The sequence below is a fragment of the Marmota marmota genome, unplaced genomic scaffold (assembly GCF_001458135.2).
Source record: "Marmota marmota marmota unplaced genomic scaffold, marMar, whole genome shotgun sequence".
NCBI lineage: Eukaryota > Metazoa > Chordata > Mammalia > Rodentia > Sciuridae > Marmota > Marmota marmota.
The window spans coordinates 11,247,309-11,269,697 of NW_025999880.1; the positions used below are offsets into that span (position 1 = coordinate 11,247,309).

A 22,389-nucleotide genomic window follows, 5' to 3' on the forward strand; every position below is an offset into this window, starting at 1 on the left:
CCAGCTCAGGACAGTGGACAATCAGCTCAGAGGGCTGAGGTGCTCTCAGTAGCTTTCCCAAGAGGCCTCCCATCAGGTTTCAGGGCCTTTATTTTTCACCTTTTCAGGTAACTACTGGCAATTATCCAGTGCCTGTTGGCTGTGAAGACAGGATTTCCAGCCAAAAGCTTTGGACCTGAAGTTTTCAGATAACTGCAGCCACGTAGATGTGTATGAAGTCCTTCTCCCCATTCCTCTCAGAGGCTTTAGCCCCCTAACCTCGAGGACAGGCAGAGAAAGGTGACACCAGGGCATTGTTGTTGTATGTTGCTAGGCACATAGCTTTATTTCATCAGTACTCCATTTTCAATGGATTCAGGCAGCACTGGGAGTACAGGACTCAGTTCCTAGGACAGCCTGACCCGGCAGTCCTCTGTTCCATGAGGAAAAAGCCTTACTAAAAAAATACTTGAGAACACGAAAAATGAGAGGCAGGAGGGAGGCCATCTTAAGAAATGATTGTTTAAAAACAGTGCAGTGTGGAAATAACGTTAGATTGGGACTCAGGAGATCCAGGACCTAGTCTGGGCTGTTTCAAACCAGCCATGACCTTGGGCCTGCCCTTCTGCTCTTGGGCCTCCTTCATGCTAAGCCTGGTTATTCCACGGGGCACTCGACAGAGGCACAATATCACAAGTGCCCCCACCATTAGCTATCAAGTTCGTCCTGCAGACACATGGTGCGTCGTTTCCCTTCCAGAAAAGACCAGGTGGAAATGCCAGGAATATATTTCAGGCAAGTCCCGCATCTTTGGCCATCCCGTAGAAGATGCCTTTAGCTGCAATGAGGTTGGTTGGAGAATCAAATTCAGCGACTACCCCTTTGTCCAGGACCAGGACCCTAGTCAAAAAAGGAAAAAGAAGTAGTCAGGTCATCAGCCTAGAGCTGGCCAGACTCCAACCCTGCCCTTCTGGGTACTACTCAGGCCCCGCAGTGTCATGGCAGCCCACCCACTTCAGTCAGCCCACCCAACACAGCCACTGCGCCACATGTGCATGCCATCAGGTCTGGTTATTTTAGCTCTCCTGGCAAATGAAGCAGTTTGTGGGATCAAACACAAGATCCTATTCATCTCTGCTAGTCTGCGTTCTGAAAACCTTCCCTAATGAGCCCTTCCCCTGGTCGGGGTCACGGAACTTCAGCAGGCTGTGAGCAGGGAGCCACGGGCCTGCGCGCTGGGCCCCATGCATATCCATCTGCTTTGTGCCAGTTCACAAAGGCACACGGCGGGAAACCTGCTGCAGTGAGGCCTGACACTGGAATCTGGGACTTGGCTGCAAACCTGGCCCCACCCTCCACTCCCACCCCCACTGTCAGGCCCAAATCTGGGGTGAGAGTCTCCTACCAACCACACAGGCGCTCCACCTGGTGCAAGGCCAAGGGCTTGCTGCCAGCGTGCAGTATGAGGGGAAAGGGCCCTCCCAAGCCCACAGAGACCATCCTTGGTGGGAGGGGGCTGGCTACTTTCTATTCCCCAACTGCTGGGCTCCCAGAACTGCGTCCTGAGAAGGAGTGCCTCTGTGTGCATCACTGGCTGGCCTCCCTCCGAACTGGAGATCAGGAGATTGCCCATTCCAAAACGAAAGCCTCCAGCGGCTTCTCCTGGCTCCTCGGGCAAGGACCACATGCATTCCTGTGGTCCTGGGCAGCTCACAGGGACCTGTTCCTCTTTTCCCCTCTGCCCTTCAGCCTCACACGCCTCCTGCCTGGAGCGGGTGTGTGTCCCAGTGTGTGTGGCATGTGCTGCATCCTTTGTCTGAAATTTTCAGCTCCCTCCCTTCCTCATCTCCCCAGCCTCACTCTACTCATCCTTTGGGGCTGGGCTGGTGCTGCCCTTCCCTAGAGAAAGTGCCCTGGCCGCCCTGGGTGGCTAGGCTTCCTCTGGTCTACACATAACCGACCCCTGCTTCCTTCTCGGGGGCTCTAATCACAGGTTCTGAAGCAGGCTATGTGGTTCATTTCTGCCTCTGCTCTGCTAGAATGAATGAATTTGAAACCCTACGGTGGGGCCCAGCCTCCCACCCTGGGGCTGCTGGGGAATGAAGCATTTTTGGTTAGGCCTGGCCACAGATGGCTCCACCAGCCCTGCTGTTGGCTCCCCCGGACCCTGGGCCAAGTGCGTCCTGCCCACCTTCCCTTCTCCCCCAGCGCGTGGGGACAGGCTGGGGATGGAACAGGCAGAATGTAGCATCAGGTATTCTTAGTTGGGCTCCCAAGACCCGGCTGGCTGTGTGGACACCCAGGAGAAGGTCTGGGTCTGACCCGCAGCCCTGTCCCCGGTGCCCTCCCCTCCTTCCAGTGCTGGCCTGTAGGCGCTTCCTGAGTGACTGACGGCTGTGGATGCAGCCCGCCTCCCCCCACCATACTCAGTCCAGACTTGTTTGGCCTCCAGCCTCCTCTTGCCTCTCAGAGCTCCCCCCTCTGTAGGGAGCCCAGCCTCCAGGCCTCACTTCCATGAGGTTTCTTAGTCACCAGCCCCCTCCCCTGTCCTCCAGCACCTTTCCTTGACATTGAGCACAATGAGGGACAAGGTCATATTTTTTTCCTTCTGCCAAGTGCCCTGCTTTCCCAAAGAAGCCAAAAAATTCTGAGGGCAATGCCCTGTCCCTCTTCCTTTGAGGGACTAATGCTAAGCAGAATTATAATAAGTGAACTGTAAGGGGCTTGGGAGCAAACTGACATTTCCCAGAGTCGCCTGCAGTCTAAACACGTTTCATTGACTCCTTACAATAATCCTGAGAGACACTATCATTTCCATTTGAAAGAGATTCAGAGAGGCTTTGTAAATTACTCAAGGTCACACAGCAGTCAGTAGCAATCCTGGGCCTGGGACCGGTGCTCTCCTCACCACAAGGCATCAGCTCCTCTGGAAGCTGTAAGGGCCAGGCACCATGCAGGGACCCCAGGCATCACATGCCTCCCAAGCTACCTTCTCATCTGTAGCTCAGTGTAATAACCTCATTGTAGGCTGGTAATGAGGTGCAAGCCCTCTGTCAAGGGGCTTGAAAGCCATGCGTGCAGTCAGCTTGGGATTCCATTCCCTTACCTCACCCCATTAACAGGCAACGGGATAGAGGTGGCCCATGCAAATCCCCAGTGCCTGAGGAGCCCCAGTGCCCACCCCACAGGTTGGTAACTTCAAAGCATCCCCTGTGTCTTAGAATATGTCACTGCGCCCCGCTTCCCCAAGCCTAGGTAACCCTACTCTGTTCTTCCCCTTGTCCATGTCTTGGGTAGCCCTGCTCTTTCCCCCATGTCCAAGCTAATCCCAGGAGCTCTCCCATGCCCAGATACCCTAGCCTGCCCCCTCCTGATGCCTTAGGCAATGCCCCTCCCCTAGCTCCCCGCTGCTCAGGTTTCCTTGTGTCACCTGGTATAGTCCATGATTGTGTTGAGCCGGTGTGCAATGGTCAGCACAGTGTAGGTGTCAAACTGAGTGCGGATGGTGGCCTGGATAAGGTCATCAGTCTCCAGGTCAACAGCAGCTGTGGCCTCGTCCAACACCAGGATGCGGCTCTTGCGGAGTAAGGCTCGGGCCAGGCACACGAGCTGCCTCTGGCCAATACTGGGGAGAGGGAAGGTGGGCATTGCCAGCTGCGTCCCCCCGCCCCCCGGCTGCACTGGGTCTTGCTCCCAGACCTGTTTCTGTCTCCACTCCTTCTTCACAGCCCAGGACAGGCTTCCTATCTAGTCTCTCCCATTTCTGCCACAGCCTAGCCCTCCTAAAAACAGAGTAGAGGTCTGGACACAGCCGGGATCATGAGTGGTCTTGAGAGTAGACAGTGCTAACATCACTGTGAGATCTCTGGTCCATTCTTGGGACTCTTTCTGGGTTTTCTTTCCCACCCTCATCCTCAATGAGGGCCACGATACTTCTCTGCTTTACTCTATTAGTCATTTACACCTTAGTAAGAACATGCATATTTTGTTCTTCCTAGATATTCGTATATAAGTCATAATATGCATATTGCTGAGTTTACTATTATACAAGTCAAGCAATCATCTCCCACTCCCCATCTCCCAGGGCTCCATTTTGGAGACAGGCAAGGGGCAGGGCCTTTGGGGAAGAACCTGGGGACTCCTGGTGTTTGTTCACTGGGGGCCAGGAAGGGCGGCCAATGCAGACCTTTGTCCAATCTCCTGCCTTGGAAGCCAGAGCCAGTAGACAAAGCAAGGCTGTATTCCCAGCCACAGAGGCCACAGCACCCCCACACCCAAGGACAAATACCTCAGCCCTTCCCAGAGGGGTGAGTCACCACAGCCAAAGTGAAGGCCAGGCTCCCTCCCTAGCCCAGTCCCGCAACTAATGAAGGTTTTGGCAGCAAAGTGAGCCGCCAGATAGAACTCAGGGCTGATTTATGGTGGGCTTGGCACAGGGTACAGGTCATACTCAAACTGCCCACAGGCTCAGTGAGGGAGGGAGGAGGGGAACGGATTTCTGTTTCCCATCCTGGTGTGTGGAGGGTAGGGGGATGCTCAGGGCAGAGTTGGGGGGTTGGGGTGGGTGAAGAGGGGCAGAGCTGGCAGCAAACAGGATAGGAAATTAGACCCAGAGACAGTGAGGGGTCAGAGTGTGGAGATCCCAGGCTGCCAGCCACCCCACTGTGGGTTTTGTAAATGAAGTTCAATGGAGGTGCACATGTTGTCTTAAAGGGCCACTGGGGGGTGTCAGGGAGTCCCTCCTGTTGTCTGAGGGAGGTGGCATAATGCAGCAAGGTAAGACTTGGGACAAAAAAAAAAAAAAGCCCACTTTCCTTTGTCCCTGCCCTGCCCCTGGCTAGCTGAGCAGCTTTGGGCAGATAATTTCATTCTGTGGAGCCTGATTTCCGGCCCATAGGACTGCAGTAAAGATTAAACCAGATAGTGGGGCCAAAGGACTTTGAACACAATTAAACTTTGAGCAAACGTAAATGTTTTTTTGTTTTAATTTCTGAGGTCTGGGGAGAGTACATGAGTTCAGACTGAATATAAAAATGAAAATAAAGGGCTGGGGGTGTAGCTCTGCGGTAGCGGCTTGCCTAGGCTGAGTAAGGGCCTGGGTTCTGTCCCCAGCACCACAGGAAAAAAAAAAAAAAAAGAAGAAGAAGGGATCAGGGAAAGGGGCAGCAGAGAGAGGAACAGCAACATTCATGTGGTCCCAGCTAAGTGCTTTTCATTTCACTATAATGACCTGAGAGTGCTCTGTCCAATGGCAGCTACCGTGTGGCTCTTAGGTACTTTAACTGTGGCTAGTCGGAACTGAGAGGTGCTGTGAGGAAGAGTAAAATACAGGATCTCAAAATTGCATGAAAGAATACAAAATACTGCTGGCAGCTGTGGTGCCTGCCTATCATTCCAGGCTGAGGCCGGAGGAACACAAGTTCAAGGCCAGCCTCAACAATAGAGGGAGACCCTTAACACTTAGGGAGACCCTGTCTCCAAAATAAAAACATAAAATGGGCTGGGGGTGTAGCTCAGTGGTAGAGCAGCCCTGAGTCCAATCCTCAGTACTGAAAAAAAAAAAAAAAAGAAAAAAAAGGAAGAAAGAAAGAAAAAATACGAAATATCCCTAATAACTTTTTGTTTGTTTGTTTCGGGTGGTGCTAGGGATTGAACCAGGGCCTTGTGCATGTAAGGCAAGCACTCTATCAACTAAGCGAGATCCCCAGCCCCCTAATAACTTTTATATATGGATGACAGGTTAAAATAATAATATTTTAGATACATTGGGCTAGTTAAAATATTAAAATTTATTTTACTTGTTTATTTTCCCTGATTTTATTGTTTATGTGTTTTTGAAGAAGACAGGGTCTTACAATGTTGCCCAGACGGGTCTCGAGCTCCTGGGCTCCAGCCATCATCCTGCCTCAGCCTCCCAAGTGCAGGGACCCACTATTGGCCATCATGCCCAGCCCTTTTTTATTATTTTCTTTCTTTATTTATTGGTACTGGGGATTGAACCCAGGGGTGCCTTATCACGTCTCTACATCCCCAGGCCTTTTTAGTTTTTATTTTGAAACAAGGTCACACTAAATTGCTGAAGCTGAACTTGCCATCCTCCTGCCTTAGTCTCCCATGTCACTGGGATTATAGGTGTGCACCATCATGCCCAGCCCAACCCTTTTTTAAAAAATGTGACTACTAGGGGCTGGGGTTGTGGCTCAGTGGTAGAGCACTTGCCTCGCATGCGCGAGGCGCTGGGTTCAACCTCAGCACCACATAAAAATAAATAAATAAAATAAAGATTTTTTTTTTTTTATGTGACTACTAGAAAAGAATTTTTTTCAGCACTGGGGACTGAACCCAGGGCCTCACACATGAAAGGGAAGGACTCTACCACTGAGCTACATCCCAACCCTTTTCATTTTTTATCTTGAGACAGAGTCTCACTAAATTGCCCAGGTTGGCCTTAAAACTTTCAATCCTGCCTCAGCCTCCAGAGTAACTGGGATTATAGGTTATTATATAACCAGATAGAAAAATTTTCTTATGTGTATTTGACTCACATTGTAATTTTATTGGGTAGCACAGTGCTCAGAAGTATGAACGACTACTATTTCTACCACTGAACTACATCCCCAGTCCTTTTTATTATTTTTTTGAGACAGGATTTACGTTGCCCAGGCTGGCCTCAAACTTACAATCCTGCTACCTTAGCCTCCTAAGTAGCTGGGATGACAGGCATTTGCCACCACATCTGGCTATTATTCCTATTTATTTACTTATTTATTTATTGGGTATGGGGGATTAAATTCAGGAGCACTTGACCACTGAACCACATCCCCAGCCCTATTTTGTATTTTATTTAGAGACAGGGTTTCACTGAGTTGCTTAGTGCGCCTTGCTTTTGCTGAGGCTGATTTTGAACTCTAGATCCTCCTGTCTCAGCCTCCTGAGCTGCTGGGATTACAGGCATGCACCACTGTGCCCAGTTTATTATTCCTATTTAAGAGTGAAGGGAGGGGCTGGGGTTGAGGCTCAGTGGTAGAGCGCTCACCTAGCACGTGCGAGGTGCTGGGTTTGGTCCTCAGCACCACATAAAAATAAATGAATAAAATAAAGGTATTGTGTCCAACTACGACTAAAAAAAAAAAAAAAAGTGAAGGGAAAGAAGGCACAAAGAAGTTAAGAAACTTGACCAAAATGACACAGCTGGGAAGGGGGATATAACTTAATGGTAGCATTTGCTTACTATGCTTAAGGCTCTGAGTCCCATCCCACAAAACAGAGAGACAAACAAGCCAAAAAAAAAAAAAAAATCACAGAGAGAACACAAGTCTGAGTAGCAAGGCTTTAGACTTGGTAAGAAGTGGATTTCTGGTCCTTCCTAATGCGCAGGCCGGTGGCTGGAGATATAAAACCAGGGACTCTGGAGGGGAGAATCAAGGGGCCAGGAGACCTTACTTCATGTACTTCTGAACTGACTGCATTCATCCTGCAAAGTATCTATGACTTTCCTAAAGCATTGGGGATGTTTCCCGTCACCCACTCCACAGGTTCTATCCTTTCCCAGCTCAAGCTTAGCATGACAACCTCTACAACATGACCCGATAGGATTTTGGAATCTCTCAGAGCTGGTTCAAATTCTAAGCTTATCTTTTCCCAGCTGTGCAACTTTGGCCAAACTGCTTACCCTCTCTGAGCCTGTTTACCTCCCTGTGAAGTGGAATTGGGGGCCACCTATGGGGCCTGTGTGAGGTAGTACCCTTGCCTGGTACACAGAACATACTCAGTACAAAATAATGCCCCATGTGAGCTTGACTGAGATTAGGAGCAGGGAGGAGAGGGGGGACTAGCCTGATGCCAGACCTTTCAGCATCCCCAGGGTCCCCAGGGAGGGCTTTGGTTCCTGACCTGTCCACTCCCCACTCTTACCTGAGATTCTCCCCGCCCTCCGTGCACTCGAAGTCCAGGCCTGCTGGCTGGGCACTCACAAACTTATGCAAGTGGGCCAGCTCCAAGGCTCTCCAAATGTCCTCCTCTGAGTAGTGGCCAAAGGGGTCTAAGTTCATACGTAGGGTCCCCGAGAACAGGATGGGGTCCTGAGGATACAATAAAGTCTCAGACAGAAGCAGCTCAGGCCCAATGAAGAGGCTGGGGCCCCAGGTGCTGAGAAAAGAAAGAGGGTTAGGTGGCAATGTTCTCATTCTGTCCCCAGCCCTCCAGGAGGGAGACAACTGCCAAGGAGATAAAAAATTGCCTGTAGGAGTGATAAAACCTCAGCTTTGCCAGTCACTAAGTCCTCCGCTAAAGCAGGGACCGAGTCACTAATCTGATTGCAAAGTGTCCAGTTGGCAGAAAAAAAAAAAAAAAAACAACAAACCAGAGAAACCAGAAAAAGTGAAATGTCAATCAGAGCTATGCAACCAGAACCCCAGATGGAACACCTCAGAGATGGGGTGCTTGGAGGGGTCCTGTGGTCCTTCCTGATTCGCCGGCCCAGCAGGTCAAAGGCAGGGCTCAACTGGGGCAGGGGATGCCTGACCCTTTCAGACCTGTGACTGTGGGGCTCCATGGTGACCCTGCTCCCTCTCCCCACCAGCTTCCATTCTGGGTCCTCACCCAGAGAACAGGGGTGGGGCTGGCTCCCAGGGTGGCTAGCAGTGTGGCCACTCCCTGGCGGGCTCCTACCTGCGGGATGATGGTCAGCTGAGAACGCAGGTCATGGAGGCCCATGTTTGCCACGTTGAGGCCGTCGATGAGGATCTCACCCTCTGCGGCCTCCAGGATTCGGAACAGGGAGAGGGTCATGGACGACTTGCCAGCCCCAGTGCGGCCTACGATGCCCACCTACAGGAGTGCGAAGAGCTGTCAAGGGGAGGCTAAGAGGTCACAGGCCATCCCCCGTCTCCCAGCTGCCCTGCTGCTGTCCGACCAGAGCGCCTGCCCTCTTGGAGACCGGGCCTCCTGCAAGGGCAGTAACAGCCTCCCCAGGCACAAGCTCACGCCCAGCCCCTGGGCCTTGGTACCTTCTCGCCTCCGTTCACGCGCAGACTCAAGTTCTTCAGCACCAGCTCCAGGCCCGGGCGGTACCGCACAGAATAGTTCCGGAACTCCACTTCCCCCTTCAGGGGCCAGCCTTCAGGAGGACGGCTGCCCTCCACCACCCAGGGGGCCTGGCGGGGTGGCACAGGCCTTCTCATCAAGGTGGCACCTTTTCCCCAACTTGCCCTCTTCCCGGCTCCTCAGTCCCCTCCCTCCCAAGGCCACTCAGTCCTCACCCACTGGGGTCTCTAGGAGAGGCCCAGTGACTATGTGAGAGAGAGAGAGTGTGTGTGTGTGTGTGTGCGTGGTGCAGCAGACAGAACCCAGGGCCTCCTACACACTGGGCCAGTACTTTTCCACTGAGCCACACCTTGGCCCTCTCCCTCTGACTCTAACTCTCCGCAGAGCCACCTGGAGGTCCCATCAGCCTCAGGATTCACCTTCCTGAGGTGCCCTCCTTGCCGGCCCTAGCTCTTCCTGTCTGGCCTCTAATCCATTCAGTATTATTAAGTGGCAGGGACACATGGTGATCCCAAGAAGACCCAGTCCTTGCCCCCAGGAGGCTTACATTCTAGCACCAGAGCCTACAATGGATTAAAAAAAAAAAAGGCAAGTTTGTATAATGCAAGGAGTGTCTGTTCTGCACAGGATGGTTAGGGGGGCTTCCTGGAGGAGGGGTTAGTTAGTGAAGACCTGAAGGAGGTCAGGGAGCATGACAAGTGGAGGGGGCAGGGAGAGGGAACAGCAAGTGCAGCTGCCTCCTGGTGTGTTAGAGAACACAGAGTCAAGAAGTTGCAGGCTGAGGCAGAGGGTGGCCCCATCATTTAGGGCCTGGCAGGCCACTGTCACTACCATGCTATTTTGTATGTTTTTTTGTTTAGTTTTTACCCTGAGTAAGATGCAAAGCTATTAGAGGGCTGTGCTCAGAGCAATGCTGTGACCTGATGTGATTTTAAAGGATCTCTCTGGCAGCTAGAAGGAGAATAGAATGACTCGGTATAAGATGGTGGTGGTTTTGAGATAGGACTAGCTACATAATTTGAGAGGCCCAGGGCAAAATAAATATAGGGCTTCCTATTTAAAAAAAATATTAAGAAGGTCAGTTCAGGGACAGAGGCACATGCCTGTAATCCCAGTGACCCAGAAGGCTGAGGCAGAGGATCACAAGTTGGAGGCCAGCCTCAGCCATTTGGCAAAGACCCTGAGCAATTTAGTGAGACCTTCTCTCAAAATAATAAATAAATAAATAAATAAATAAATAAAAGGGCGGGGGATGTAATTCAGTGGTAAAGTGCCCCTGGTTTCTATCCCTGGTGCCAAAAAAAAAAAAAAGAATGTTGAGATGATGACAGCAAAGTATTAAACTCAACTTAGAGTTTCTAAGCGTGGACCCTTCTAGTAATGAGGATTTGATTGACAGCCCAGGCCACACAACCATGAAACTGGCCTTGCTTGGTAGCATGGAAGCCAGATGGTCAGAGGTCAAAAAGCAGAGCAGCAAGTTCCGAAGGATGTCATGGAGATGTCAAAGGAAAGACCAGGCAGCATTGTTTAGTACACAGGGACAGGATCACGTGTGGACACAGGGCAAGCTGGACTGCCGGACGTGAAGAGGGAGATGTGAAGATCCCAAGATGGGAGTGGGATCACTACCTTACACAAGGTAGGGCCAAGACGGGGACCAGGCTGGCAGGAACGGGTGGTGTGGGGTGGGAGCTCCGTGGAGACAAACTGGCAAGCTGACAGCTTGGGTCACAGAGCCCAGGACCCAGGACTAAGAAGAAGGGCAGGTTGTTGCCTCTGGATGTTGCGAAGATTGAATCAGAGAGAACAGAAAACCATTTCCTAGATGGGATGGAGGGAGGTCACGGGTGAGCCAATTCAGTAGAGCCATGAGGACAGACAACAGACCGTGGGAGGAAGTGAGATCCAGGGTAAGGAGTAGAGAGACCATGTGTCGTTCAGTTTAAAACGAGGTTCACAGGGACGGGGATGTGACTCGGTGGTACACCGTTTGCCTAGCGTGTGTGAGGGGCCCTGGGTTCCATCGCCACTACCATGAAAAACAGAACAGAAAATGAGCTTCACCACAACAGAGAGCAGAGAACTGGGGCAGCAAGATGCAGGGAAAGGGAGGAAGGGGGGGGGGAGAGAGAGAGAAATGAAGATGGAACAGCACGTTGTTTTGCACAGGGTTGGGAATCTTCCAACAGAGAGAGCAAGACTGACGGCATAAGAGACGGATGTGCCACCGAAGAAGTCAAGGCCTCCACCAGCCACGGGAAGAAGCCGAGGGGCTAGACTTTGAATCAGGAAGGGGTAGGGTCTGCTCAAAGAGAGTCAGAGGCCGTGGAGGAAGCAGGGCTGGTCTAAAGTCCTGGAGGCAGGGAGGCCGAGGGAATTCACTAAGCTCTTTTCTCATTGAAGGAAGTGTCAGGGGAGGTCTACAGCTGAGCCCGGGGAAGGAGGTGTGGTTTGAGGACAGGATGTCAGGAAGAGGTCTTTCTTTCTTTTTTTTTTATTTTTAATTTTTTTTTAATTGTAGATGGACACAATACCTTTATTTTGTTTACTTATTTTTTTTTATGTGGTGCTGAGGATCGAACCCAGGGCCTCACACATGCTAGATGAGCGCTCTACCACTGAGCCACAACCCCAGCCCCAAGGAAGAGGTCTTTCTGAAAGTGGGAACGTGCGCTTCCGGAGGAAGCAAGGCAGGCATCCCCAGCCGAGGAGGGTGGTTATAAACCTGAACTAAAGGCAGTGATTTTCTCCAGCTGTGTTCTAGCTGCTCAGTGCAGATATGAAGGCAGTGGACAGGTGGGCTCAGCTGGGGGTGGGGGTTGTAGGTGAGGACAAAAGAGAGAAGAGAAGGAAGTCGAGACCGTTGGCGTTGGTGGAGCATAGACTCTAGGCTGGCTGGGGAGGGAGGAGCTGGTGAACAGAGACAACCAGCGGTCATGGGATTGGGTTCCCCAGGCAGGCAGAGTACAGTGACCATGCAGGACTCGGAGCATGTGATCCAGGAGGGATGAGGGGTGGGTGTCTAAAAGTGGCATGCGTGATACCGAGAGCACAGAGATAGACTGGCTTCCAGGCAGACAGAGGTCTGGTGTGTGACCATGGCAGGGGACAGTGGAGAAAAGTCTGGATCCCCTCCCCCATAGTAGAGGACAGCTCCTTTTCTCCATCAAAGGATGTTGCCCTACCTCTGCTCCTTTGACCAGGCCAGTCTCTGGCTAGAATGGGCACCTTCCCACTGTCCCACTCTCCCATCTTACCTGGTCTATCAAAACCTACCCAACTTTCAAATCCCAGTTCCCTCTCTGATCACCCTAGCTAACGGAACTGCCCTGTCTGTCCTCTTTGGGTGCCCCACCCGAGAGCTCTTGTCCACTAAGGAGCCCTGCTGTGTGTCTCACCCCTACCGGGGGATAAGAGTCGGCCGAGGGCACATGTTACCTTGTTCTGCTCTGAGCCCTCTACACCTCCTAGCACAGCCCCCCAGTTGATGACCTATGAGGGTTGGATGGACAGATGAATGAATGAAGAGCTTCCTAAACATGTGGCCTTGATATTCAGGGGGCCACCAGGCTTTCTTCCTCATCTGCTCCAGATTCCCCCGGCCCTGGGCTCATCCCAGCACTCACCTCCATGTCTGTCCTGGAATACTCCTTGACCCTCTCCACGGCCACAATATTAGACTCCAAGTCTGACATCGATCGTATCATCCAGTTCAGAATCGCTGTCACCTGGCCAAAGGGACCGGGTTATGGGAGGGCCCCCATCCTGTCCAGCAATGGCTCTGGGAAGAGTTCAGCCCTTGATCATGCTTCTATCCATGGAATCCTATCCTATCTATGACCCAGCTGTGTCCACTGGGGCTCTAATCAGGAATGTGCCTCAGGCAGTGACAATGCAGACTTAGCCAAGGGTCGCCTCAGTGTTTCTTAAACCTTAATAGGTATAAGACTTCCCAGAGAATCTTGTTAAAATGCAGCTTCTGATTCACTTAGGTCTAGGGTGGGACCTGAGTGTCTTCATCCCTAATAAGCTCCCAGAAGATATTGATGCGGCCAGTCCAGCGGCCCCATTTTGTGCATCAAGGGGTCCTGCTAGATATGCAGAATGCTGAGCTCCATCCCAGACCTAGTGAATCAGAATGTACATTTTAACAAGATCTCCAGATAATTCGCATACACATTCACGTTCGAGAAGACTGCCCCGTCTAGTTTGCCTTTTGTTTACCGATGCATTCAAGATTGGAGCCACCCGAGGCATCAACAATGTGATCTGCTTTACAAAAATTCCATTTGCAGTTATGTAACCTCTTTGACAATACAGGCTGGTCTCAGGGTGACCTGCTTGACCTCCAGCCCAGGCTCCAGCCACCCAATCTGTCTGATATGTGTACAGTTATGGCTCTGCATCACCAGAGGGGTGGTTCCAGGATCCCCTAAAGATACCAACATCCCTAAATGTTCTATGTAAAATGATGTAATAGTATGCCATATGCAACCTATTCACATCATCCTGGACACTTTAAATCATCTCTAGATCATTTATAATACCTAATAAAACGCCTGCATGTCACTTCATTCATATGGATTCAGTGTAGTATTCAGGACATGGCAAATTCAAGTCTTTTTTTTTTTTTTTTCATATTTTCTATCTGCAGTTGGTTGAATCTCTGGGTACAAGGAGCCAAGCCAAATTTCTCTGCGGGCACGAGAACATGAGGTGTGATGCGGTCTATGCTTCCCCATGCCCTTGCCTCTGTCAGGTCGACCCACATCTTGTCCAGACATGGCAAGTTCTGTTTGTCCTTTGGGGCCAAGTTCCAAGATCATTTCTTCAGCACCCCAGAGCAGGCGACTCCTCTGGGCTCTTTTGTTCCTGCTTCCCTGAGGACCTACTCAGCCTGAAGTGCCGTCCCCTGCTGTTGGAAGTCTCTCTTTTTTATGGAGGGGGGATACTGGGGATTGAACTCAGGGGCACAAGACCACTGAGCCACATCCCCAGCCCTATTTTGTATTTTATTTAGAGACAGCGTCTCACTGAGTGCCTCTTTTTGCTGAGGCTGGCTTTGACCCTCCTGCCTCAACTTCCCGAGGCAGCACCACATATAGGCGTGCAGCACCACACCCAGCCTGCCTGTGGGAATCTCTTGACCCCTGCGAGCTCACACTCCTTGGGCATGGAAACTGTGACTGTCCTGTTATTGAGTAGAGCACTCTGGAGGTGACATTTGTATGGCCTCTGCCCAGTGCTGGTCCTGCCCTGGGACCCTTTCCATACCTGTAGGGCATAGGACACTGAAAGTCCCACCAAGCCGGGGTTCAGGCTGTTCCTGCCGATCACCGCGAACAGCGTGGCAAAGAACACTACGCAGTTCCCCACGAACTCCACGCGGATGCCCAGCCACCTGGGAGGGTCGGACAGGGAGGAAATGGGCGATGCAGGAAAGGGTCAGTTTTTCTGTTTAGGAGGACAGGGAGGCCAGGACCTCAGGGAGCCCGTGGAAACGCCTGGAGGAGGGGCAGAAGGGGAGGCTTCTGACCGGTTGGAGGCGATGTAGGGGTAGGTGCTCCTCTGGTTGTGGTCCACCTTAGTATCACTGAGGACCTGGAAGTCGTGGCTGCGGCCGTAGGCCCGGATGACACTGGTGCCAGTCACCGTCTCGGAAAAGTGGGAGTAGATGGGCGAGCGGCTGACCGATTCCAGCCGCTTCAGTTGCCGGGACGTGGCCACGTAGAGGCGCTGATGGGGAATGGGGGGGAGAGCGTGGGGCCAGGGCTATGGAACCCCAACTCAGCTCTGCTCATCCTCTGAACCCATCCATGTTTTCTTGGACCTCTAGTCGGCCGCTGGCCCCACTGTCCCATGAGATCTTGCTGCCTTTCCCTGACACCTCCCCTTGGAGATTGAGGGTGTTCTTTCTTTCTTTCTTTGGTACTGGGGATTGAACCCAGGGGCACTTTGCCACTAAGCTACATCCCCAGACCTTTTAACTTTTTTTAAAAAAATATTTTTTTTTAGTTGTAGATAGACACAATACCTTTATTTGATTTATTTCCTTTTTATGTGGTGCTGAGGATCGAACCCAGTGTCTCACACGTGCGAGGCAAGCGCTCTACCACTCCCACAATCCAGCTCCCCTTTTCATTTTTTATTTTGAGACAGGGTCTTGGCTAAGTTGCTGAGGCTGGCCTCAAACTTGTGATCCTCCTGCCTCAGCCTCCTGAGTTCCTGGGACTATAGGCATGCCCCACAATCACCTGCAAGATGTAGGGTCTACCCTTTCCCTCTGATCAGCTTTGCTCAGTCAGGCAGGGCACTTCCTCCTGAAGCCCCTCCTGATCCCCTCTTATGTCCTTCCCACCTCACCCTCTCTGGATCCCATGACCTTGCTTGGCCTCCTAAGTGGGGAAATGTCTGGCAATGTGCTCCCAGTCAGATGATTTTGCAAAAATCACAAAATAAGGGCCTGGGTGTAGCTCTGTGGTACAGCGCTTGTCTAAAATGCACAAGGCCCTGGGTTTGGTCCCCAGCTCTTCAAAAAGAAAATTATATTCTTTTTTCTGAAAAAGTCCTACTCCAGTTTAAACTTTGGCTCCAGAAAAATCACAGTTCTTCTTCCAGTTTCTTCTATCCTCTATCCTGGGAGCCCCAAGATGGCCAGAGCTATACAGGAGATGTCTGAGGCCCTCTGGACCAGAACAGTCTACAGTTCAGATCATGGGCTCCATGCCTGGGGTTCAGCTTCCAGCACCTGCTCTATCACCATCATCAGCTGATCACTGAGTAGCAGGACTCAGTGATTGCAGAGCCTTTACAGCCATATCTGAATGCTAGCAACTCATGCATGTTTATACAGGTATAAAAAAGCAAAGGACAAAGTGTCCCAACTCTTTACAGTGATTGATTTATTTACTTTATTTATTTGGGGTACTGGGGATTGAACCTAGAAGCACTTTATCACTGTGCTATATCCCTAGCCCTTTTTATTTTTTGAGACAGGGTCTTGATAAGTGGCTTAGGGCCTCACAAAGTTGCTGAGGCTGGCCTCAAACTTGGGAGCCTTCTGAGTTGTTGGGATTACAGGCATGCACACCCCTCAGCAACAGTGTTTTATTAAAATACAGCCAACCGCCTGACACGCTGGTGCACACTGGTAATCCCAATGACTCGGGAAGCTGAGGCAGGAGGATCCCAAGCTTGAGGCCAGCCTCAGCAACTTAGTAAGATCCTGTCTCAAAAAGGGCTGGGGGTGTGGCTGAGTGGTAGATGAAGGCACTGAACAGCATCCCTAACACAACCCAGTGACAATATACTCCTGCTCTACAGCCTGCAAGAGTGTCCTGCCCACCCTCGGGTACCTGTGCAAAAATGTATAGCAGAGCCAGAGGCAGGACGACTACAAGGAAGAGCGGCGTGGTGATGATGATGACCACGAGGGTGGAGAGGGAGTTGAAGACGGTATTGAGCATCTGGAGGATGGAGGGGGCCAGGATCTCATCGATGACGTTGATGTCCTTGGAGAAGCGGTTGAGGATGCGGCCTGAGGGCGTCGTGTCGAAGAAGGACTGGGGCGAGCGCATCTTGTTGTACAGCAGCGCCTCGTGCAGCAGGCTCGCCGCGTGGACGCCGCCCATGGCCATGGTGAAGGCCGCCAGCATCACCAGGAGCCCTGTTGGGGGAGGCAAGGGCCGCTCACTCACCCAGGAGACCCGGTGGGCACGGAATGGCCAGTGCAGAGACAAGGAGACTCTGAGGCAGGGGCATGGTTTGGGGAGCCAGAGAGCCACAGGAGAGGAGGGGATCCGGGAGCCCCCGTAGGCGCCTCGGCGGGTTCACCTTGCAGCATCCCCAAGGTGGCGTAGATGCCCAGCCGCAGGGTGGTGTTGTTCTGTCTGCCTTCCACCGTGGCCTCGTTGGTCCAGGCACTGAGCCACATGTTGGCCCCGATGGCAGCGGCACTTTGGCCCGTATAGAGGACGCAGATAGCAAGCGCGGTCCAGAGCCCCACGGCCTTGGCATAATCCCAGAACACACCTAGCTTCACCTGCAGGGAGAGCCCATGGCAGTAGGGGCGGGATTCCATGCGCTCAGGGACTCGGGCGGGCAGCCAGACTCACTTTGCCAGTCTGGGCCATCTCCTCCTGGACGAGCACCCCAGTCTTCTTCGCTTCGGTCACCTGTGCTGCCTTCTCTGATTGACTCAGGTGTCTCCGGGGCGCAGCCCGACTCTGGCCCTCCCCTTCTGAAGAGATGGTGCTCAGCTCTCTGGATGGAGGCAGTTGCTCAGATCCAGGGAGGGGGGCCTCTGACATCCCAGGACAGAGGCCCAGAGTGGGAATGCAGAGAGAACCGCCACTGGGCAGGGCTTGGGAGCCCAGCTGCAGCCTTCCAGGGGCTGGGAGCTCACCTCATAAACTGCCTCTGGACCTCGTAGGTGACTGGCTCACTGTCTGTCAGGTGCGTGTGGTTGCTGAGTGTGTCATCTATCAGAAGTTCCTCCTCGTCTGCTTGTGGCAAGGCTGCAGAGGGTGGGAGGAAATCACAGGGGTTGGCTGCTCATGCTGCAGCCCCTGTATCCCCTAAGCCCGGATGGACAAACTCAAGGAAGGATGAGGGGGTTTAGAAGGACAACCAGAACGACCTGGGTTAGCCAACAAGGAGAACTTCCCTCTAGAGACTATGGAGAAGGGGACTCAAATATAAGGGTAAGGAACTTGGGCTCTGGAGTCAGGCTGACTGAGCATAAATTTCCACTTTCATGAGAAAGGGATCACAGGGGTACCTGGTTCACGGCATCACTGTAGGATTAAGGGAAGGAATGTGTGTCTAGGGATTAGCAAGGGACACAGCACTGGGTGAATGCTTTAGACAGGTTGGTTGTACCCATGGAGAGTATTCAGGGAAGCCCAGAAAAAGGCCTGTGAGCCAGCTGGGTAACAAGATGGGGGTGGGGCATGTTATGAGCCCAGGGATTCTGTGGGGATTTTTTTCCCCCATTGACTGCTCTCTCTCAGTGCCTGGACCCGGTTCCATAAATCTTGAATGATTTTGCCAAACACTTGCATATTTGCTAAACAACTTATCCCCAAAAACAGGTTTGCCATACATTTAGGACCTGAGTCCACCTGCCCTTTGATAGATGGGAAAACTGAGGCTCTGAGATCTGAGCTGCGAGCTGCTGATCTGAGGCCCCACAGTTAGGGAAGAGGAGGAGGTGGGATGTGGCTGCATCCAGTTCACTTTCCATGTGGTGATGCCCAACACAGATGGCCCAGGTTTCCCAGAACCTCCGTGGTACAACAGTGGGCCAATCCAGAAACACTTGGAGACCCCAGATAGGGGAGATGCAGGGAGGGCACAGGAATCAGGAGAGCCAGGGATGGCAGATACCAATTCTGCTGTCCTCGGGGTGCTCCTGACACTCATAGAGTGCATAGTTGCGGAGGAAGTTGGCAAAAGAGCCGTCGTGTTGCAGTAGGGCTGAGTAGGGGCCCATCTCAGACACCTGCCCGTCAGCTAGCACGATGATGAAGTCTGTCTGGGGCAGGAAGCTGATGTTGTGTGTCACCAGCACCCGAGTCTGCAGAGAAGGCGGCAGCCCTTCAGCCCTTCAGCCCTGGGCAAGGCCACAAAGCACGTGTGAGCTGTCCAAGGAGCATGGAGAGGCAGCTCCAGGACTCGCTCCACATTTTCTGCAGCTCGCTCAGTGCTGGGGTACACGCCCTCAGGGGTTTCCTGTACTGGCCACCCCACATTCCTGCTCCTTGGGTCCCACACCTCCAGGTCTCACCCAAATCCCTTCATTCTCTCTTGGGCCCCTGATCTCCCCTGAGCCCCCTGAACCTCCCGTGGCCTCACCTTGCCCGCCAGCACACCTTCTGGCCCGATCACGTGGTCGAAGATGTGTTTGGCTACATGGGAGTCCACAGCTGACAGTGGATCATCCAGCAGAAAAACATCCGCGTCGCTGTAAACAGCTCGGGCCAAACTGACCCTCTGCCGCTGGCCCCCAGACAGGTTAATGCCCTGGAAGGAGGCGGTGTTGGGAGGCAGGTGCAGGATGGAAGGGGACCAGATAGGCCCAGGGGGACAGTTCACATAATTTCTGGCTGTTTTTGTGAAGCTGTACAGCCACCAAAGAAGGAGTGGTGGTCTCAGAGTCCTCCCAGGGCAGGTGAGACCATCCTTCTCCTTTGCTTTAACCTGCCTCTCTAGGTGACCATGCCCCAACCAAGTGTCCTTCAACAGAGGAATGGAAACTCATGAGGTCTATCCATACACTGCACTGTCACTCAGTCCTAAGAAGGAAGGCAACGCTGACACATGCTACAGCACAGGCGGACCTTGGGGACATGACGCTCGATGAAATAAGCCAGTCACACAAGGATACTGTGTGATTTCCTCACATGACATACCTAGAGTAGTCCGATGCCTAGAAACACAAGAATGACAGTTGCCAGGGGACTGGGGAGAAGGGAGTAGGGAGTTAGCAATCAAGGGGGACAGATGAGCCAGTTCGGCAGGATGAAAGGTTCTGGAGATTGTTGCCTGACAACGAGAATGCACTCAACGCCACTGAACTGCACATTTAGAAAAGTCAAGGTGGCACGTTTTATGTTATGTGTCCTTGACAACAACTGAAAATGAATGAATTAAACTTAAAACAGAAAAACAAAAAATTAGACCAATGTCCTTTGTTTCGTGGTGCTGGGGATGGAGCTCAGGGGCGCTCTCCCACGGAGCCACGTCCCCAGCCCTTTTTATTTATATATTTATTTGGGGATTGGGGATTGAACTCAGGGGTTCAAAAGCCACATCCTCAGCTTTTTTATTTTTTATTATTATTTTGTTTTGTTTTGTTTTGAGACAGGGTCTCACTAAGTTGCTTAAGGCCTCGCTAAATTGCTGAGGCTGGCCTCCAACTTGCAATCTTCCTGCCTGAGCCTCCTGAGTTGCTGGATTGTAGGTGTGCCCCATCGCACCGGGACTGCCCCTTTTTATTTTTTATTTTGGGACAGGATCTTGCTAAGTTTCCCAGGCTGGCCTTGAACTTTCGATCTTCCTGTCTCAGCTTCTCCAGTTCCAGGTGTGTGCCTCTGTGCCTGACTCAAGTTTTTGAAAGGGCCAAATCTTTAACTACAACGGTCTTGCCCTGTCCCCCACCTCTATTTCCTAACCTCACTCAACCATTCAAACCTGTGTATATTCGTATCTTGCTTTGTTTTTCCCTTTAGCATTATCTATTATACACACTTTTCTTGCTTATTGACTCTCTCCCCGCTGGAATGTAAGGTATATGCAAGTAAAGATTTCATTTAGTCTGGTGCATCCACTACTGTATAATACTGCCTGACACATAGTAGGTGATTAATAAAAATCTGATGAATGAATGAAAAATGAACGAACAGGTGAATGATAAGCTCCTTCTCAGCTGCCAAGATCCAGCTCCGAAGGGATGCAAACTCCCCTTTAGTCCCCTTCCTATAGTCCTGCACAGGACTTCAGCCTGGCCCCAGGGCAGTCTATGGCTCCCACCTGGTTGGCCTCCCCTGGAGGAGATCTGTTTCCCCATTGCCTGGCACGGGGCTGGAGGTGATGTTACATGAAGGTGTAAATGAATAAATGAATCTGTGGACCTGGGCAGGGCTGAGGTGGGCAGTTCTATACGCTGGCTCCTCGGGGATGGGAGGGGACCCTGTACCTTCTCTCCAATCTCTGTCTGGTCCCCACCAGGCAGGATCTCCAGGTCTGCTAGCAGAGCACAGGTCTCCAGAGCCTGTTGGTAGCGCTTAGGATCCATGGTTCGGCCGAACAGCACGTTTTCCTGAAGTGTACAGTTCTGGATCCATGCCTGCTGGGGCACGTAGGCCACAGAGCCCTGGCCAGAGAAGTTTGTCTCAGGGTTTGCCCAAGGCCAGGTACAGCTTCACGCCCTCTGCAGGAGTCCCTCTCACCTTCATAGACACTTTGCCTTCCAGCTTCTCCATCTCTCCCAGCAGGGCAGACACCAGGGAGGACTTTCCACAGCCCACTGGCCCCACCACGGCCACCAGTGTCCCTTTCAGGATTTGGATGTCTAGGCTGGGAGGAAGAAGCCCCAGTCAGAGGCGGGGATCAGGGTGGATTCCCAGCCTGCCTGCTTCAGACCCAAGCCCTCCTCCTTTCCAGATACCACCCTGGCAAGCTGAGGCTCTTCCTGTGTTCCCGGTCAGAGACAGAGAGGAAAGAGGATGTGGCTATTGATGGGACCTTCCTCCCACTTCGGGAGGCTTAGAAGAGAGTGGGAGGAGCTGGTACCTGTGCAGGGTAGGGGGCAGGTCCTGGGCCCAGGTGAAGGTACCATTCTGTATGGTGATGGCGTAGCCTGGGAGAACCAAGGTGTACAGGGTCAGGGAGCCCAGGGAATAAGGAAGGGGGCAGGGAGACCAAGGGGGAGAGGACAGGGGAGGAAGCCTGGAATCCTTGGAGGAGGGGCACAAGGGAGAGGTATAGGGTGCCCCATGGGGAAGAGGAGCAAAGGACCCAGAAGAGGGAGGAGGGGGGCGGTGGAAAGCAGATATGCAAAGAGAAAGAAGAAAAGGAGCAAAATTAGGAAGCTTGGAACAAAAGACTAAGGGCTGGTGCAAGGGCAGCCCTGGTAGGTGATGTCCTGACCTGGGGAGATGGTCTTTCTCTCCACACACTGGGAGTCAAGTTCATCTTGATTCAGGAAATGCTGGATCCGTTTCAGAGACACACTGGTCTGCAGGAGGCTGTGAGTCAGCCCTCAAGGTTGCTCCTCCCACTTTCCACCCCTCCTCCCCTTGCTCAGTCCCTAACTTCCTGAACCAGACAGGGACCCATGAAGGCCCTCTCCCTCTCCCTGGTGCTGAGCCCTTCCCACGACCAGGTCTTCCCTGGTTCCTACTGACAAAGAAAAGGTCCAGGTTGGCAAGAGGAGGCTGTCTCCAGATCTCAGGTTTCCAGAGACTGCACTTGATCTCGTGTGACTCCAAATGACCCTATTCACTCACATACCCTCGACAACTCTTGGTAAGGACAAATGGTCCTCCCCTGACTACAGGAACTTTCCTTGATTATTCCCTAAGTGACCCTTCCCTGATCTCAACAACCTGCCCTAAGTCCAGGGGAATCCCCAGCCCTCCTGGGGTTACCTGGGTGAGGCTACTGATTAACTGGGACAGCAGGTTGAGGGGTGCCTTTAAGACATTGAACAAGGACACGGACACGAAGGCCTTCTCGGCGTCCAGCACGTTGTTCTTGTCCACGCACACAAACACCCCGAGGGTGAGCAGGCTTACCTGGGCGGTGCAGGAGTGGGTGTCAAGGTGGAGTCTGCTGGGTCCCCGTCACCCCAGGGAACCC

The 22,389-nt window shown here is 52.3% G+C and overlaps 1 protein-coding gene across 1 annotated transcript in view; it reads right to left on the bottom strand.

The window, feature by feature from the left end:
* Positions 1–293: 293 nt before the first annotated feature.
* The window catches only part of Abcc3 (ATP binding cassette subfamily C member 3), a 45,661-nt gene continuing 23,565 nt past the window's right edge, over positions 294–22,389 (bottom strand). The window contains exons 13-31 of the mRNA XM_015495471.2: positions 22,179–22,325; positions 21,679–21,766; positions 21,322–21,388; positions 20,979–21,105; positions 20,726–20,902; positions 18,883–19,050; positions 18,415–18,604; positions 17,432–17,543; positions 17,142–17,289; positions 16,861–17,068; positions 16,383–16,693; positions 14,564–14,763; positions 14,302–14,428; positions 12,654–12,755; positions 8,988–9,134; positions 8,650–8,808; positions 7,894–8,060; positions 3,410–3,604; positions 294–879 (exon numbers count right to left, since the gene is read on the bottom strand). Coding sequence (XP_015350957.1) covers positions 771–879; positions 3,410–3,604; positions 7,894–8,060; positions 8,650–8,808; positions 8,988–9,134; positions 12,654–12,755; positions 14,302–14,428; positions 14,564–14,763; positions 16,383–16,693; positions 16,861–17,068; positions 17,142–17,289; positions 17,432–17,543; positions 18,415–18,604; positions 18,883–19,050; positions 20,726–20,902; positions 20,979–21,105; positions 21,322–21,388; positions 21,679–21,766; positions 22,179–22,325 — 2,949 coding nt within the window. The 3' untranslated portion in view covers positions 294–770. The remainder of the gene's footprint in view (positions 880–3,409; positions 3,605–7,893; positions 8,061–8,649; positions 8,809–8,987; positions 9,135–12,653; positions 12,756–14,301; positions 14,429–14,563; positions 14,764–16,382; positions 16,694–16,860; positions 17,069–17,141; positions 17,290–17,431; positions 17,544–18,414; positions 18,605–18,882; positions 19,051–20,725; positions 20,903–20,978; positions 21,106–21,321; positions 21,389–21,678; positions 21,767–22,178; positions 22,326–22,389) is intronic.